This window comes from Poecilia reticulata, chromosome 6, assembly GCF_904066995.2.
Source record: "Poecilia reticulata chromosome 6, P_reticulata-male-v2, whole genome shotgun sequence".
Classification (NCBI taxonomy): Eukaryota; Metazoa; Chordata; class Actinopteri; order Cyprinodontiformes; family Poeciliidae; genus Poecilia; species Poecilia reticulata.
Genome location: NC_088835.1, coordinates 9,259,832 through 9,279,650, shown reverse-complemented (window position 1 = coordinate 9,279,650; position 19,819 = coordinate 9,259,832). Strand labels below are relative to the sequence as shown.

At 41.5% G+C, this 19,819-nt stretch overlaps 1 protein-coding gene across 2 annotated transcripts in view; it reads left to right on the top strand.

The window, feature by feature from the left end:
• wnt7bb (wingless-type MMTV integration site family, member 7Bb) overlaps positions 1 to 19,819 on the top strand; it is a 47,006-nt gene that overhangs the window by 7,490 nt on the left and 19,697 nt on the right. For both annotated transcript variants that reach the window (XM_008411134.3, XM_008411132.3), the window contains exon 2: positions 6,060 to 6,286. In XM_008411134.3, the coding sequence (XP_008409356.1) occupies positions 6,060 to 6,286 (227 nt within the window). The remainder of the gene's footprint in view (positions 1 to 6,059; positions 6,287 to 19,819) is intronic.

The window sequence follows — 19,819 nt, the reverse complement described above, 5'->3', positions numbered from 1 at the left end:
GAAAACGTCCTAGTTTCATTGACGGATTATTTCACTTATAACATGAGAAAAATATCTTGTTATAAGTGAAATAACCTGCCTGAGGAACTTTTTTTAAATCAATATTGAGGAATTATTGATGTAAAACAGGCTCTTGTATTTTGTTGGAAAATGTGGGAGCTTGTTAGTTTTGTCTAATTTCAAGTGTATGAAGACATTTGCACTAGAAACTAGACCAAAAATATTTGTTAAGGTTTTGTGTTTCTGCGCTGCATTTCTTCACTACTTGTGAGTTTTGCTGCTTGTGCACTGAAAAAAGAAAATAGTTGAACCAGCTTTAAATGATTAGTTTCATTTGGTAACAAGTAATTCAATTAAACTAAACCGACTTAATTTTTTAACCCTTCCAGTGATCCAACCAAATTTGCATTACCGTAATTCCGCCACACTTTGCGCTATCTGAAAAATTCCAACGGTTTCTGAAAGGGAAGTTGTTGCGCTTTCCAGCCAATATCAGGTCATTATGGTAATTTCACCCCTGCCGTAGCAGGGAGTGAAATTAATCTGAGAGGTACGCTATTAAAAGACGGTAAATTGCGAAAACAACAGCTACATATTGAAAGTTCCAGTTGTTATGCATAAATGGACAAATATATTTACTTGCAAGACATTTAAAGAACTGTATGCACTTAAAATAAGCAAAAAATATCCAGGCAGAAGTTTTAAATTTAGGACATAAAGGGCTAAGTTTGTTTAACTTGACACATTTAAGACAGTCTTACTCAAATAATTTAGTTTACATCAAATAAAGAAGTAATCTAATGAGCCGAAATGTTGTTGTTTTTTTTGGGGGTCAAGCAGAGACCCCAAAAAACCCCCATTTGAGAGGAGAGAGACAGGAAAGCAGTTAATGAAAGAGGGGGAAGACATGCGGAAAAGGTCATCAAGCTGGGAATCGAACCTGTGACAGCCAGGTCAAGGACTAAGGTCTCCTGATGTTGGTTGTGCTAGACCCCTGCGCCACCACAGCACCAAGGATGGTCCAGGTTCTGTTCCTGCTGAATATGGCGTCATGACATCAGATGTCAGACACGAACGCGGCATTGAAGTTAATTGTTTCAAGTAAAGTTAAAGTAAAAATTAACTTTAAGTTAAAAATGTGTAACTTTTAAGTTAATTCAAAATAGAAAAAAGTAAGTTGTCATCACTAAACCAAAAGAAAATTAAGTGAGATTAAGGTAAATAAGTCCATAGGATGACCTACAACTGTTAGAGTGATTTACACTTTTTAGGGTGTGACATATTTGCTACAAGCGTAGCATTCAGCTGCCCGGCACTGCGCAGCAACAGGTTGGGAAGGGGCAGCGCCGTGTCACTGTTTGTTCCGAGGTTGATGATCAACAGGGGGGCAGGGGGGATTTCTGTTTGACATTTTTGAAGCGGGCAGCGCTGCGCCCGTTATATAATCATGCAGTTTGTAAATGAGCAGCCAGAGAGGAAACGACTAACACAACAGCAATTCCCCGCTTTTATTCACTTGACTCGGTTGTGTCTCCGGCGTTTTGGTAAGTGCATTCCTCAGCGGAAGATGCATGCCCCCGGAGCTTAGCAGCGTTTCAGTCAGGTTCATAGTGTTTCATGTGATGGAGTGGGTGGCTGGAAGCACGCTGTATGCCATGAGGGTATGGTTTCTTTTCAGGCCACCCTGCTTAGTAATAAAACCTTCAAGCTTTTTTTTTTTCCCCTTCTTCTTTTAAACCACTGACGTTGGGTAAAGCTGCAGAAAGGCTCATGCCTCGCCGGTACTCAATCATTTCAGCGGCTGCCGAACTGCCCGGGCGCGACATGGTGACACTTTTCGGTCGTCGGTTTTCCTGTCTCGTGGGAGACGAACCTTGTCCCCCCCCAAACCCCACCGAGCCACTGCTGGCACAAACAGAGAACAGGGCTAAAGCAAACAGAATCACATTTGTGCGCCGCGATGATGCAGGGATTTAAAAGCTTAGCTCTGGAATTCCCTGTTTGGTGTTCGACGGTTTGGGACGGCGTTGGAGCTCTGTGTGTTTCAGAGAAAGTACCGGGCGATGAGCGAGGGAAACCGCTCGAGAGAAGGAGCCAGTAAAAAAAACGTCTTGCGTGAGCTTTCAGCAAAGAAACGTAAACACTAAAAGAAATGAAGGGATCTGGACCATATAGCAGCGTTGGCAGCGTTAGCGTCCGTCATGCCGGTAACTCCGTTCTCCAGTACCAGATTGCTTTTACTTAATGAGTCCGCCCCCTTCGGCTTGTGCAGACGGGACATCGCCGTTGCTAAGAACAACCACGTATACAGCTGGGGGGGTCAAAAAAGGTCAGAGGAGTTCACATCTCTTTACGGCGGAGAGAGCAAAGAGGGCCTGAAAGCAGCAGCCGACTGCACTGTTTGCTGTGCACCTGACAAATGTCTTGTTCCCGGCCGGCCTCCACCTCAAGGCTTTTTCTTCTCTCCTTGATATAACATCTCATTTTTTACTTTTTTTTTTTTTTTTTGCTGCAACTGCATTAAATATCCCCTGTAGCAATATTTGGCTGCAACAAGCAGAGAAAGGTTAGGGAAATATGCCAGGAGTCTCTGATAAACATCTTTTTTTTTATGTGTCGCAAAAGTATTCACTCCTGTTGAGGTTTTTCATATTACTACATCAAACTCTGATGTGTTTTTTTTGTTTTTGTTTTTTAGAAGTAGGGGGAACATTATGCAATACATGGTTTTCTAAAGTTAAGTAAAAATAAAAAAAGAAAAATCTGAAGAGTGTGGCCTGCATTTTTATTCCAGCCCATTTACTCTGTAAGGAAATCCGGTGCTACTCTGACCAGTTTCTTTGGTCCTATTGCTCTTGCCTCCAGCATGATGCTGCCACCAATGTGGTTTCTTGGTGCGTTCAGGGTCATGCGCAGTGTGAGTCTTCTTCTGAACATGGTCAAAAACTTCTATCTTCATCTTAGATGACCAAAGCAGTTTCTTAATTTTTTATTACATTTGTCTCTTGGGAACTTTATTTACTAAGTGGGTGACTTGGCACCAGATTCTATTTAGAGGCATCAAAGGAAAGAGGGTACAAATGTAAACGCGTGCCACAATTGTTTTCAGATTCATATATATATATATATATATATATATATATATATATATATATATATATATATATACCCTTTTCCTTCCACTTCAATTATCCACTAGTATATGTTTATCTATCATAAAATACATGTGAAATAGTTCTTCAAGTTACTGTAAATGCCTAAATCCACTGTGAGACTAAGGTTGGTTCGCACCAGCCCCGTTTGGTCTACTTTTATGAAACTTCATAAACTTCATTTGTCTAGAAAGTGATGTTCGTTTGGGGAGATGTGAATCGAACACTCATGTGAACCAAAACAGTGAACTCTCGTGTGCCTGAAAAGCTTGCTGTCGTTTTGATTGTAGTGAACTGTAGTGTGGTTTGAATGCATATGTGAATGCCAAGCGGACCGGAGACCACTCCAAAACCAGGAAGTGGACTGTAGCGCAGAGCATTCTGGGTAAATACAACGAAAAGAAATTAAATGCATCTAGTGCAAGCGGAAGATATGCCTCAACAGCAATTGAGGCATATCTTAGTGGTTGTTGGGTTTCAGACGCCACTCTATTTTTGTTTACATTTTCGGAAGGAAGTTGGGTTCATGTCGTCTTCGGAGATTTTTGTGTCATTTCCTTCCGTGGTTCTTGGTGCAGCGCCACCGCAGGCGAGGAGGGAAAAAGGTTTTTCGAAGTTCTGCCACGGCAGTTTGACGGCGAACCGCATCGACTGAAAACGTAACCAACGTTGCAGTTTTGTCCCCGATCGAACCGAGCCGACCGCACTCCAATAGTCTGAAAATTTGTGGGAGTTAGTGCATGCTTATATTGTAAAGGTTTTATTTATTATTTTTTTGTGAGGTGGAGCAAAGGTACTTGTCCAGATGAGATTATCTGGGAGTGACTTTTACCCAATAAAAATATATTAGTTCTCAGCCTGTGGTCTTCTCCCAGAAGCTCTGTAAACTCCAATCTAAATCCAAGAGACTATAATTCTTCAGCATTGTTCCTCCTCACCCATTCTTCCACTAACCCTCCTCTCCTTCCTCACGCTCCGCCACCCCGTTTTCGCTGACACACAACTCGCCTGAGTTCGTTCGCCCCATCTTGCGGTTAATCCTTTTCGAGGTCAACATCGTATTTCAAAAGGAGCAGTGTTCCTCCAAGCTCATTTCTGGCTGCCCGTCCTCGACATGTTTAAAAAAAAAAAAAAAAAAGTATGTATCTACACGGTCTTGATGGCAGCAAACAGAGCCCTGGAGGGAGTCGGCACTTTGTTTTTGGCACCAATCCGCCTTTGGCTTCCTCAGCAGCAGAACCACCCCACCTTTTAAATGTGTTTTCTGTGTATTCACAGCAAATCTCTGGATGTGTGTTGTCTCTGGGTAGAACAAGAGGAGGAGGTGTGTGTCATTTTCTCTAAAGCGTAATAACCTTGAATTACGGCGATTTGTGTTGAAAACGTTTTTTTCTTTTTTGTTTTCGTTTTATGTACTCATTACAAATTAATTATGGGATGTGGCTGAAGATGAAACAGTCTCTTGTGAACAGCGAGGGTGGCACGTTACCTCAGGAGTCTGCCTCAAACGTGTAATTAAGCAAAGCCTGAGACGTATTACTTTGTGTGACATTTGTTTGAAAGAGGGACACTGCTTCCACACCGAGAGAAACCACAACGGAGTACAATGTGTTTCCATAAGAGCCTGGAAGCCCTTCACAGTGCTATGGTACCAAACAATTAGCATAAAACCCCAAACTCATTACTCAGACTCCCATCATCCGAGCCAGCACTGAATGCTGTCAGTAGTCAAACATGCATCCTGCTTTTTTCTTTCTTTTTTTTTTTCTGGGTACTTTCTGTAAGTTTCCATCTCCCTTAGCAGTTTTATGTGGGTTTTGTGTGAAACAAAGGGCCGAGGGGGAGGTACAAAAGTATCTCGTGTGCTAAGTACGGAGAATGTGTGATGCTGTGGGCCAGCGTTTCTCCCAAAGGAAGCTGGAAACTTGTCAAACTGTGTGGAGTTTGGAACCGTTTGAAGGGGCAGTGTTTTGTAAATTTGACTTTTTTTTAAATCTCTTTTTTAGCTTTACATCATGTTATGTAATCACCTTATCATAAGCATATCTGGAGTGTTGTCTTGATTCTTTCATGCATGTTTGAGAAATGGCAACCACTCAGCTGGACAAAACGCCTGGGTGGACCTGGCTCCGCCTCTTTGAGGCCGAAGCTCCAGCTCGGAGCTGCAGTTTCCAAGCTTCGGCGTTGCAGATCGGCCTTCTCCTACAACTTACCCACTCAGCTCCTTCAGACTAGCCAGCAGGAATTAGCAAACACCTGGAGGAACTGTGCACCTGCTGAGCTCATTATAGGAGCTACTTCTCATCACAATGCTGTTAAAATGTTGTTAAAGAGGAGCCATGTTGGGATGGAGGAGGCGAAGGTGGAGTTTCAGAAAGAAGGGGAGCAGGAGCTTTTAAAGAGACAGTAACCCAATTTTAAGGTGTTAAATGACAAAGTCGGTTTTCTATTGAGTCGAATTTGACATATTTGGCATTCTTAATAACTGCCAGATGTGGCTGGGAAATCCCTAATTCTGCCCCCTTAAGACAGGAAGAAAATGAGCTGGAAATGAGTTACCAGTGGGTATTTCAGGAGGTTCTTTGGTCTTACACATATCGTCAAATAAACATAAAAGTGGGTCGACCGTCTTGCACGTCTATCAAATGTAAATCCTACAAAAAGGTGAGAGGAGAATGTGAGAGAAGAAGCAGAACTGTAGAAACGGTCAGAGATCCCACTCTCTCTTTACTTCTAGAAGGGAAGTAGAATAAATTTACTGTCAAATTGCACATCTATGATGAAAGATGAACTTATTTCAGTGTTATTTGCACATATTTACTAGAGGTGTAAGCATGTTTTCAAGGTTTACCCACCAGCCTTTCTTTGTGCGTCTGCTTCATGTGTGTGTTTCTCTCACTCCGGCAGGGCCCTGTCCTCGGTTGTGGCTCTGGGTGCCAACATCATCTGCAACAAGATTCCGGGGCTGGCACCTCGCCAGCGGGCCATCTGCCAGAGCCGCCCAGACGCCATCATTGTTGTGGGCGAAGGCGCCCAAATGGGCATCAATGAGTGTCAGTACCAGTTCCGGTACGGACGCTGGAACTGCTCGGCGCTCGGAGAGAGGACGGTCTTCGGTCAGGAGCTTCGAGTAGGTCAGTCTGAGTTCTTTCACCGCAGGGAAAAGGGCACAGTGTGTGCGCGGACGTGTGTTTTTATGCACGTCTAGGGCTTACCATTCGGAGTGCTGACATTTATTTTTACAGAGGAATTAAATTTTGGGGACACCTGGCTTCTTTTCTGAGCAAGCTTTATCTTCCTCAGAAGTGGGATCAGTTTAGATTTGTGTAATAAATCTGGGCAAAAAGGTTTCAATATTCCCCTGTTTGATCTCTTACTTAGGTAGCCAACACTGAATGATGTTATTTTCATGTAAAAAAGGTACAAAAGAAGCTTTGTGTGCTACTCCCGTTACATCCGATTTGACTTTGAAAGCTGTACGTTTAGATGGACAGCCATGTCTGGGTCAGCTGAGTTGGACTTTCTGGTTTAGTTCTCAATTGGTTCAAGTCTTACATGTCAACAGGTAACGTCTCATCAGACCTGAGGTACCCCAAGGTTCCATCTAGGGGCTCCTCTTATTTACTATCTTCATGCTCCAGATAACTCAGAAAACAACATGAAATACGATTAGATACCATAACTACGCAGATGATGCTGAGCGTTGAGCAGATGATTCACTCCTGAATCTTCAGAGATGCATAAAGACAGTTACAAAGTCAGCCTTCTATCACCTGGAGAACATTTCCAGGATTATAGGACTAACTTAACAGCAAGATCTCGAGAAACTCATACATGTCTGTAGCTGCATCGATTGCTATAGCGTCCTCACAGGTCTCCTCACACCTCCTCCCCCAAAAATATCCTCCAGCCGCTGCTGATCCAGAACGCCGCCGCTGCTCACATTCTCTCTGTAACCAGGAAGACAGAGCACACAGGCCCAGTTCTGAAGTTCTTGCACTGACTCCTAGAATAGATGTTTTTTTGGGGGGGTTTTTTATGCTTTTGCTGGTTCATAAATCTGATCGGCTTGGCACTAAAATACATTAAATATCTGTTGTCGTTACACCAACTTTCCAGACCGCTTGGATCTTCTGGTTCGAGTCGACTCGGCACACTCAGAACCGGATCCAAACACGGAGAAGCAGCAGTTAGTTTTTATGCTTCACTAATCCCGAACAATAAATAATTACTGGAGTATACATACATTCTTTATGGTCTTCACTGCAGTGTTTTACGATTTTTGATGATTGCGATGATATCACTTGATAAAATATGTTTGTTTTATGTTTGCAGCATGTAAAGCACCTTGAGTTGCCCGCTGCTGAAACGTGCTGTACAAATACATTTTTCTTGCCTCGGTAGGTTTGAGGTTGTGTCGCAGGGTTTCCATTTTGAGCTGATTAATTGAACGGAGCTCTGCTGGTTGCTTAAAGTTTGGGAAATTGCCTTATGACCTAGCTCTGCTTTACTATTTAGATGATTTTGGAGGAATGTACACCACACTTTTCAGTTTTTAGCCTTTAAAAATATATAAAATATGACGTTCTTTCCTGCTTTACATTGACACGCAACATTGTTGTTGTATTACACAAACTTACAATAAAAAGAAACGGCAGCTTGTGGTTATTATGTGGTACGAATACTTTTTGCAAGGCTAGGTATGGGTTGAACCGCTTTAGCTACCAATAATGTAGTCAAAAAATTGAAATGCGCTTGTCTTATTTACACAGAGAGAGAAAGGGGGGAAAAAAAGCTGCATAATGCATGCCATCATATTGTCTTGATTTTATGAAGAATCTGAAACATTTGGTACCAGTCCCCAACCCACTGAACCCAATGACATGTCTTCAAAGGTACCAAACCCAAGCTGCGCGCATCACGCAGCTTAAAACTTAAACCAGTAACACCCAATCTTTGTGTCTTTTTTTTTTTCACCAACAGCTTCATACTGCCAATTTGAGTCGGTCTCAGTCAGGAGGGACTCGTTCTTCCAACGCGCTTTGCTTTCTGTTGACGTTGTTTCTGCTCCTGTCGGCGTTTGCAGCTCGCCGCCGCCGCCTTTCGCCGGCGGGCCGACGGCGGCGTCCTGGAAAAGCTACACACACAGAGTCGCTCTTCGGTCCTAATGGAGAAATTGTACGGTTGAAAAATGATATCTCAAACGAGGAGACGGCTAACGGTATTATTGCAGACGAGTCACGCTGAGCCGGAATTAGACGGACACATCTGTTGTTAATCGAGTTAAATTGGTTGTGTCCGTTCCTGGCCGCTCTGTGAGGGAAGACGGTGCACAGCGTACAGGAATGTAGGCTAAGAGCTGGGAAGTAGTAAAACGTGTAAGTGTGATTTTGTTGTCCATATTATTTTTATTTCAGATTTCCATTTAATATGTTTTTTTGCTGGTATCCTGTTGGTTTGACGGTGTGTATAATTCAGTTGGTTTTCTCTTTTGTGCTAGCTTAATTAACTTTAGCTGTCTTGACAAAGGAACCAGGTTAGAGTTGGCATCAGCAGGCCAACTTCATTCCCCCTTGACCTGCTTTTTGGTCTGGAACATCTTATGTTCAGATGCGTTGTTATATGTTATGCTTTTTTTTTTTTTTTTAACTCCCTTTTGTGCATTTAGCAAGACTAAATGACCTACACTCAGTGATTTAAGTTTCCCCGTTTGGGTAAGCGCTGCTGCTCCTCCTGTAGTTTGTGTCCTGGTGCCTTAAGACATTTAGAGTTGAATTTAAAATGCGGTTATTTGTTAGAGATCAGGCGTTTACATGTCATTTAGTTATTGTTGAAAATATGGGGTCGCAAGTGTGGATTTTTCTTTTTTTGGTTTAGTTTTTTTCTTCTTTACGTTTGATAAGTACCCATTTGAAGTACACTTGCACAGATAATTTTACATTAAATCACACAAAATCTTCCTGCGTTAGATCATGACAGAGTGTATGACTGGATGGTAATGAGAGAAATTCTTTAAAATATATATATATATAAATACTTACTTTAGATTGTGTGACATGGGTCAGAGGTCTTTTCTGAAGCGTCTCGCCACAGTTTATTTGCTTGTTTCTGTAGATATGTTTTTTGTTGTTGTCATGATGCCAGTTTTCTGGTAAGTTCACCAGTCCCTCTTATTGCAAAACTCCCCCACTCTAGGACGATGTTGTCCCGGCAAAAAAAAAAAAAATTTCTAATTTACAGTAAAATTCCAGCAGCTGTGGTTACCAGAATTTTATTGTATTAATACGTTAAAATTCTGTGAATTTTAATGGCATTTTTGTGTATTGAAATGATACAATTCCAGAATTTTATTGTATTTATGCGGAAACATTTACGGTATAAATAGAATTTTACCGTATAAATACAATAAACGTCTGGAATTTATACAATAAATTTCTGGCAACCACAGCTGTCGGTATTTTACCGTACATTAGATATGCTTTTTTTTTTTGTTTTACAGTGTGTACTTCATAATGTGGGCGGCGTTCTCAGCATTGTGAGTTTACCGTCCCCCCCCCCCTAAATAAATCGGTAATTATGGCAAAGCACTTCCACTTTAGTTTTAGTTCATGGTTCCAAAATTTAAAGCTTTTGCATTTACAAACTGTAATCTGTCTTTCTTTATGCTGGTTTTAGATTAAACGTTTTCTGTACTATGAGTGACCTTTCAACCTAAGTCGGTACAACTCTCATTTTGTTGTGAACTATGAACCTCCAGAAGGTGTTTTGCTTTTGTTTTTGGGTTGATTCACATGTTTTGCATTAAAACACATCCGTCCTTCCTGATCAATATTACAGCTGGACATTCCTGTGGCGTTTAGAGTTATAATTATTTTAAATGATTTAAAACAGATGAATGTGGCACATCTGAAAGTTGTGCTCCAGGATGAACCAGACCTCTTCCTGATATCTTGACTGATTTGTTTGGATTTTTTTTTCCATAACGTCAAATGAAGCATACATCCACAGCCGGGCCTCCATCTAAACTCTGTTGCTGCATCAGGATCTTGTCGTGCAAATAGAGGTAATTTTAATGATCCTTACTGACAAAAAACCGGAAAAGTTTAGTCTAGTTATTATTGCTCAGTGTGTCTGCTGGTTTCGACTCCAAATTTCCTAACTGTTGTGTTTATTTAGATGATTTCAGGCATATTTTTTCCCCAAAATTTCCCATAAGTCATTCACAAGGTTTTCTGCCAGGACATAATTTATAAACCACCCTGAGTTCATACTGTGCATTTTACTCTAATATTTATCGCCGCTTTGTTACAAATACCTCGTATGGCTGTTTAAATGATTAGTGTCGTTTCTCTCTGCAACCGTTTGAAGCTGATGGCGATTGAGTTTGAGGTATGAAAACTTTTTTTTTTTTTTTTTTTTTTAGGTTTTCTAGGGATCATCATTTGGAAACGATTTTGAAGATCATGCATCGTTTTTTTTTTTTTTTTCTTCTTCTTCCACTTCACAGCGACGCGCTAACTTTGTGTTGGTCTAAAAATTCCATAAAAATACATGGAAGTTTGCGGTTGTGGAAAAAGGTCGGCGAATACTCTTGTGTGTCATTATAGGAAACTGCGTAATCCGCAGCAGCTGCAGAGCTGCAGCGTAGCGCGGATGCAATCAGTAAAAATTAAATTAATGTTTTCTGCAAGCGCCCCGAATCTTTCGAGAGGCATAGGACTGCCTTCTTGGTTGTTTTGATATATTAATCTTTGGTGGCGCACGGCTGAAGATGTACTCGGGTTTCTGTAGCCGCGCTTGTACATATCACAGACCGTTTGGCGTATGAAGTTATGGAGCACAGTCCTCCGTTGAAGTCTTCCTGTTGTGTGTGCGCGCACATCTGCAGACGTTGGGAACTTCGTCATCACAGTGAAGCTCAGGAGTGAAAAGCTGTTCCCATTTTCGGAGATCCATGCTCAGTTCTGGACTCTAAGGATGAATTTTTCTCTTCTTTTTTTGTAGAGAGAGAGAGGGAGAGAGAGAGACCAGTGGACCACAACTGTTTTGCATTCTCTCGGTGCGCCGCCCGCTCTTGGAGGCGGTTCTGGAGCCGCTCCACAGCGTTACAGGGAGGCACGCATTAATAGCTGGGTTATTTGGCGTAATACGAGGTATTTTGATTAGGAAGAGATTAATTTCAGTGCCTTATGAAAGCATTTATTACCCCTCAAACTTTCCCACATTTTGTCACATTATAACCAAAGCCCTTTATGTGTTTCATTGGGATTTTATTGGATCTTCCAACACAAATTGTTGAGCGGAAGAAAAGGGAGAAATGGTTTTGGTGTTATTTGAAAGTCTGAAATGTGAGGCTCGCGTCTGTGTTCAGCCCTCTCAGTCAATAAGTTGTAGATTCACATTTTTCTGCGATTGCGTTTGTTTTTAGGGGATTCTGTCTCCACAGTCTGTGCATTTGATACCCAATGGATTTTTTAAAATTATTATTTTGAACATCATTTAGCTCAGCCAGAGCGAAGGCAGAGCTTCTGTGAACATCATATTTCGAGTCAGATTCTCAATTTGGTTTTGGTCTCAACTTTGATTAGGCCATAATAACGCACTGTCGTTTTCCTTATTGAAACCAGGAGCGTCCACCTTTAGTCATTAAGATCCCATCATGTTTTAAATGGATCGCTGCTCCAATACAGCAGACTCAAATGGCTGTCTTGGAGTTTTCCAAGAGCTTCTAGTCACATATTTGTTTGATTCAGGTGAGATAAACCAATGAAACGTGCAAGACCTTAATCCATGAGGACTCATTTTGGAATTGCAGCTCTGGTCATGTTTATCCTTTCAAGATTGTCCTGTTTTAAGCTCCATCACTTTTTCCATCAAATTCACTTTTGGTCATCTGACCAGAGCTGATCTTTCCAAATGTTTGCCGTTTCTGTTCCAAACGCTGCGTGGAACTACTGACGGCTTTAGCTTAACAACGGCTTTCTTCTCGCCACTTTTCTGACAAAGGACTCGTTTGTGGACTTTTACGACTACCAGTTGCCATGTCAACAAGTTGTTCCTCCTGTCTGCTTAGGTGAATGGCCGTGTCAAAGCATGAAATAATGCCCCAATATAAAACTCTCCGTAACCTTTTCTTCTTGACTTGTTTGCTGTTTTTTGTCTCTAAACATCTCTGAGGCTTTAGGCGTCAAGTGACTTCTAAAGACAATTGGTTGCACTGTTTTTTTTATATGGCACATCAAAGTTAATGAGAATAATATAAATACATAGCACACATTTCAAATGTGTATTCATTTGGAAAAGTGAATTGAATTGCCTAGTATCGTCTCCCTTCCACTTCAGATTTATTAACTACATTCATGTTCGGCATGAAGTCGCACAAAAATGTCGAACGAATGATTGGGGGTTATTCATTTTAACGTTTTAATCGCAACCTTGCATTAGATGAACCTATGCAGAACATCTAATCGGTGCCTCTGTTCAGTCTCAGTCCCTAATATTTTTTCTCCGGGTGACACACTGGAAAATCAACACTGTGAAGTTTTATTGGGTCGAAAACAGGGAGCTTAAGAGGATCTCTTTTTCCTGTGCAACAACTCATGTTCGTTTCCTCGCCCTGCCATTGCCATGGCGGCTTTGCGGAAATGTGGATTGAATCATCCTGCCGCTAAAAGAGATTGGTGTTATTGAGCGATTTGCAGTCTATAACGAACTAATAACAGAATTATAGCCAAATCCATCAGCCAGTCAGGATGAACAGAAAGCCTTAAGTGAATCACACTAGCTGAATCATTTAAATTTTTAGTTTTTTTTTAAAATATCTTCCTCTGTTTGTTGGTGGGGATCTTTTTGCAAAAGCTTCATTTAAGTCTGCAGAACAATCCCATCCTGGATACAACATTGTTTGGCTCTAAGTGACATTATCAACTTGTTAGATGTGTTTGTGATTTTTTTTTTTGGTTTTTCTCTCTACCACCTTGTTTTGACCGGCAAAGCCTCGTCCTGTGTGCCGCGGTGCATTCCTCCGGCTAACCACCTGTAATGGAGATGCCCTTCACTTAAAAGACCTGCCTCTGAACACCTTACGGCTCTTTTCAGCGCACTTGAAGTCGGCGATTAGAGCTTGAAAGTGGACACCTTTCAACGGCTACACTCAGCATCAAAGGCCAACACTGGACCCCTTGTCACAAAATGGCCTGCTCCAGTTACTCCCTGTTTGACTTTCCAGCCAGTTTGTCACCATCCTGACTCTTTCTTCTTCTTTTTTTTTTTTCTTTTAATCTGAAAGGGGTTTCTTGTGCTGGCAGTGAAATGTGACAAAAGTTAAATCATCCCGCCTCTGGCTTGTTGCACAAGAGCAGATGAAGCACTTGGAACAGATAAAAAAGGTACAAGTAAAGACCTTAAAGTGAAGGTTTACCGTTTTGAAAGTGAGTTTCTGTGAAAAAGTTAAGTTGTTAACATCTTACCTACAGCCGACAACGCTAATGATGTCTTTTTTATACTTTATACCTACTGACTCTTGGCGGGTCACCTTCCTGCCTCAGTACTGCGTTTCCATTACAAATGTGCGCAGAACTTTGTCTACATTTCGTTAATACCAACAAAGCACAATTTTGCTTTTGTTAAAATTACGTGAATACGTTTGTTCACATAATTCTTTAAAAGTCACGCCGCGTCGTCATCCTCCTACCGCCTCCTGTTGTCTTCTTTGTCTTTTCCGCCAGTAGGAATATCCTGTTGTTGATCACGCGACTCATCTGATTTGAAAATAGTTTTTCCATTGCAGTTTTGCAAAACACATTAATTTTGATACAGCTGAAAAAAAAACACTTCGTCCTACGCGTTAACTTTTTTTTTTTTTATCCAAAAACAAGTTTTTCCAAAATCCTTTCAATCAGGGAGGATTTAAAATCATAAAATTAATATCTTATATTAATAACCAATGATTCGACCACAGCAGTTACACTTTGTAATTTATATAATCTCTAAGGTGTAACAATAAAAAAAAACATAATGGATTTTGCTAAAACTGATTTCAGTGTTGACTCTTTTAGTTTGGGAAAAACGAGACAAACACAGAGGAGATGTCAGGATTACAACTCGGTGTTTTACAGTCGTAATTTATATTACTGTGATTCCTCTCAGAAATAAGTAAAATAAATAAAAAATTACTTTTCACTAGTAGGAGGCATGAAATAATAAAACCTTTCGCTTTCACTGCATGTCTCCAATGGAACATCAACCAACACAAACAGGGAAAACAGCAACAGTGTGTTTGCTTCATTTCAGTTTTATAGTAATTAATGATAAACATTCTTTTGTTTTTATTTGTATCTAGAACAAAAACACTGTAAAATAAAAAAAAACATGCCAAGTTACCAACTTATGCTAATGACTGCCTTATTTGACTCAGGCGTGTCGAAGCAAAGACATCTAACAGTTGCAGGACTGAACTTGAAGACTCCTGAAATAAAAATGTGAACCGTTTCTAGTTTAGATTTACTAATAATAACAGAAAAAGTGACTTTTCTGAAGAGGTCCTTCTTTTGGTATGTCCAGGTGTTTTGCAGAGTGGCCACTTGGAGTCTCTGAATGGCGATAATTTAGGATTAATACCGATACGTATGAACTTTAAAAGGCTGTAATCCCGAAATCTTTCATCGTACAGTCACCGGTGAGGGTTTTAGTGAAATGCGATACCTCGCGGATTAATGATCCTTATCCAGATTCACAGACGGCATTACTAAAGTTTAGGAAGTGATGCATAAAGAAAATAAAGAGCTCATTTTGTCCTACTGTGCATGACGAAAAGGAATCAGGAGTTGCATGTAAAAAAAAAAAACCTTTATATATTTATATAAAATATCAAACTATTTATGTTGGGTTTTTTGTTTTGTTGGAACTACACTCCAAAACAAAATAACACACAAGTAAAAGTTGAAAAACTGTTAAAAAAACAAACAAAAGGTCTTTCCATCCTCCACACACACAGACAGGTAAACAAGAAACTCTCCTCTGTGCATGTAAAGATGCATTTCTTTTCTTGTTTTTGATGATATTTCACAGCTGAATGACATTGGCAAACCGTAGCACTAAATAAGTTTCCACTCGCTGCTAAAGGATAACAGCCTCTCCGTCTTAGTCCTTTCTGCCAACTTGGAAAAACATTTAAGTGCTTTGCTTCGGCTTCAAATTCAGCATTACGGTACAAATTATGTTCATTAAAGGTAGTTAAAAAAAAAAGAAGACAGTTAGGACAGAGATTTGAACATTTCCATCATCCCGTTTAGCGCCGTCTTCTTACCCCCTCCCCCGTCAGGAGTTCAGAGGCAAATTCACCTGCCAGCACCGCAGGGCTCCGGGGCCGAAGCGGCACCTAGTCAGATGAAGGATGCTGAAGTCAGCAGGCTCATTGAAAACCACTTGTGTGGAAAGAACTCCCAGACAGGCACATACTTGGTAGGAAGCTGGAGAGTTCAGGCTCCTCAAGGCGAGGGGGTGGTCAACCTAGGCAGATAGTGCCAGACATAAATCAGGATTGGCTTTCGTTTCCATATTTCAGGAAGGGAATGCTTGAACAGGCGATGGGGTTAAGAGAGGTGTGAGGGTGTTTCTGCTTTGCAACAAGGCTTTGCGATACCACATTTACATTCAAGGTATTGAAGATTCCTCCTGAAGTCTGAGAGCTGGCACGTTGAGTTTCTGGAAGTACTAACTTAACTGAGACGCAGCTTCTCTCAAGAAGGAAAGAGGTGGAGTTCTCGCTCCAGGTTTGGGGTCAGGCTCTTCAGTAAGCAGAGGAGAAGAGTTGGGTAGTAACTGCTTTCAGGAGTATTTTACTGTGCTTTACTTTTTACTTTTACTTCAGTAACTTTATTATGTAGTATTGGTACTCTTACTTGAGCAAACTGTCTGGATGCTCTGCCCGGTGTGAGTAACTTCACTTTAACAAAAAACCAGCTTGTTTAAGCTAAAAATTTCGCCATATTCCGACACGCAGCTGCTGGTTTTGTTAAAGGCTCAGCAGCTTGAAAGAAATCGATTTGTAAAAATGTTTATTTTGTCTGAAGTTGTCATTTTGTAATTATGTTATTCTCATGAATTACTTTCATTTTGGTCGTTAAAATACCAACATCTCCACGTCATTTTAAAAAGATTAAATGATCGATGTTTTGATCACTTACTCAGGGCTTGAGCAAATACTTTTTTACCCTCACTTGAGTAATTTCTTGGATGGCTACTTTTTATTTTTCTCTTACTTGATTACAGTTTTTAAGCACTCTTCCCATCTCTGCAGAGGAGTTTGAGTACTTTAGTGTGTTGTCAGGTTCATCGGGATGAAGAAACGGCCGTGAAGCATGCCTCTTAGTTTACCAGTTGCATGAAACCTTCATACGACCATTTAAGTGGCTGAACTTTACCTTTCTCCCTTTGGCAGCACGTCCTGATGGGAGGAGACAACCCAGGAATGCTTTGGGATCTCCTATGAGTGGATAAGATGAGGTTTATGGGCGAATGGATGGAATAAAGTGACCTTAAGAGTGAGCGTGTGCATGCATGATTATGGCGTTGGCTGCAGAAACGCATGTGGAAGCTCTGTTCACCAACTCCGGCCTGTCGAGATGAGAATAAGCCTCACGAGACCCTGAATTGGTTCAAGAAAAGAAAGAACAAAAGTGGACAGATTTGCTCTATGTATGTATAGTTCATTTACGTTTTAATCAATCCATAAAGTTTATTTGTATGGCATATTTTAACAACAAGGTGACTCAAAGGGCTTTACATCATAAGAATATACACACCAAAAAGAACATGGTGCAGTCGAAAATTTGAGAAACCAGTAACAAACATTACATTTTGTCGAGTGCCATCATCAAAATGATCAATACATATATGTGTTGATCAATGTTCCAGTGGTTATGGGTCAAAAGCAACTGTAAACGGGTTGCTTTTTTACTCATGTTTAGCGTCATTTACCCTCGACCAACAACTTGGGTTGAAGTGCTCTCTAAGTTGAGAATAGACGGGACAAAGAAGATATGTGGCGTGATATTTGCATTTGCGGAATTTATTTCCCGTCTCAATGCCTAAAGCTTGCATCCATTCATCCATCCATCCACCCGTTGCGAACTTTTGTACTGAGAACTTTGGAAAAGTGAGCCTCGAGGAGTGCAGACGTTTGACTTGAACAATGTGTAGGAAGTCCGTATGCGCCGTGGTACACGGTCTTGGTCTGAGGACGACAAAAAACCCTCGCAGATAATAAATGCGCTGGCCGAGCTCCTTCCACTTCTCGGAATCGACACACGGTCCATTGTGGTGAAACCGTATCCCGGCAGAATGCAGAAAGCACAACAGCTCGGTCCAGCCGAGAGGCTAATAATGAGCGGCCGAGAAAACCCACTCCAATGGCCGTGTGGTTCCGTGCGTGCTTTGTTCCCTCGTTTAGACAAAACTCCCGAGCTGAAATATTTACTCAGAGCCCGACCGTTTTCTCCTTATAAATCAGCTGTGTTTAAGAAATGCAAAAAAACACGCGAGTGGAAAATTATCAAAAGGATAAACTCTCGCTGCTGGTCGGTCAGTGTAACTGGAGCCGCGGCTACAATCAAACCTGTTATTATTCAAATGATGAATTGATTGAGAAGTGAAATGAATCTAGAAGAGCAGTTGTGTCTCACCTTGTTTGAGAGGGAAGCTCCACGGTCGAGTCTCTCTTTAACAAACGATACAGATACAGTGTTTGACATATGAGCCTAATCAGTTGACAGTGAGTGTTATGTGCAGGACTTAGCTTAATAATGACAGTCCAGGACTCATTCTTCACAACTGGAGGGGGGTTTCAAGAACGCACAAGTGGATACTCTGACTCGACTCCCTAAAATCCCATCAATCTTCCCACTGTTGGGAGTTTCCCTCTTTCCCTCCCTCCATTTCTGGGATTTCTTTCACTCTGCAGGCGAGCTGCGCTTATCAGTTGGGATACGTAATGATTCACTCGATTCTGTTATTTCCCCGTGGGTCGAAAAACAAGAAAGACTGTCACAAGCCGGATCGTTCGCGTACGCGCTGACCCGTTTTTTTTTTTTACAGCTGAGCTACCAGCTGAAAGTGCAGATTCATTCCCATGCCTTGCCAGGCGCTTGACACCATGCGGATAACAGCGTGGAAATGACGCGTGCATTGTGTTATGGTGGAACGGTGGCGGATAAAAGGCCTATTTTTCAGCTCATCATCATGCGGGTAGCGGTAATCCTCCCTGCCCTCTTCCATGCGAGTCCAGAGAAAACAGTGTGACGGTATGGATGCGTGTGTGTGTGTCAGGTTAGGGTTCCCCCACCGTAGATACAGTAAGGGTAATTACGGTTTAGTGCAAGTCACTGCTCACTAGGGGTGGGAATTTATCGGATCGTTTATCATTTATCGTGGTAAATTTGTCATGATGATATTTTTCATTTGGTGTTTTCAAAATAAATTCCAACTAATGACTTTTAAACAACCCAAAACTGTCCGTGTTGTTGGGATTGTCCTCTGTTTGAGTATCAATAATTATAAACAAAAATATATGATTAAATTCAGTTTGCAGTTTAGTTGGTACATATTACACATCTTTATGTGACTGGTTTCCTAAAGGAGCATATTAGAAATGGGAATGTTTTTCCAAGAGCAGTATTTGTGTTTTTGGGGCAATGATTTCTGTATCATGCAGTCACAGCCAGACAGTTCCCTAAAATAGTGGTTCTTACTAGTCTGCCGCTTTTATCGCCATCACAATATTACCACAAAATATCACAATAAAACTTTAAATTCATCTTGCTCAGCCCCGCCGCATCACCTTTTACACCTCCAGGATCAATCAATCAGGTTTATTTGTATTTTTGTTTTTATGATGTAAACTTTGAACTGCCTTATACGCATCACAATGTCGCTGATGTGCTTGTGTGCGGGGTGTAGCCCCTTGCTCTTGCTCGTTTATCAATTCTATCTCCTTCCCGGTTAGTGTGGGTGTGCCTGGAGCAGAGATCCCACTAAATTCTGTCAAACCCACCCACCGTTTGTCTACAAACCCCCGCACTCCTGGCGCTCGTTGTGGACGCTGGTCCTCCCGGGGTTTGGCCGGGGATCTCTCTCCTGTCAGTGCATGCGTCGTTTTGGCCCCTGCCCTACCCGGCCTCGCGGTGGGCGCTGTGTTATCGGTGGAATCTACGTCCGTCTGAGTCTGTCGGTGACACAGACAGACGCGGGAGGAAACAGGATGCGAGAGGATCAACCGTAATCTCGTAGCGCGCTTTGTCTCGCACAATCCCAGGCCGATCGGTGTGTTCTCTACACGCTGGACACTTGCATGTGCCAACAATCACATCGCTGCTAGCCTCTTTAGCCAAGTGGGGAAGAGTTAGCCGGTCTGGGGAAACGAGACACTTGCAGGATGGAGAGAGTCTTTTAGTAGATAGTTAATTGATTGGTTATAGGTTGAAGAATTGAGAAATGTACCTCGTCTCCTTGCTACAACCACAAACTTCAATTTATTTTATTTGGATTTCATGTGATACGCCAATTGAAAGTAGAACATAATTTTGAAGTAGAAGGAAGATGATGTGTTGCTTTCAAAATTTGACGTTCGCCAGTATTCAGTCTTCCCATCCGAGTCACAACATTCAACC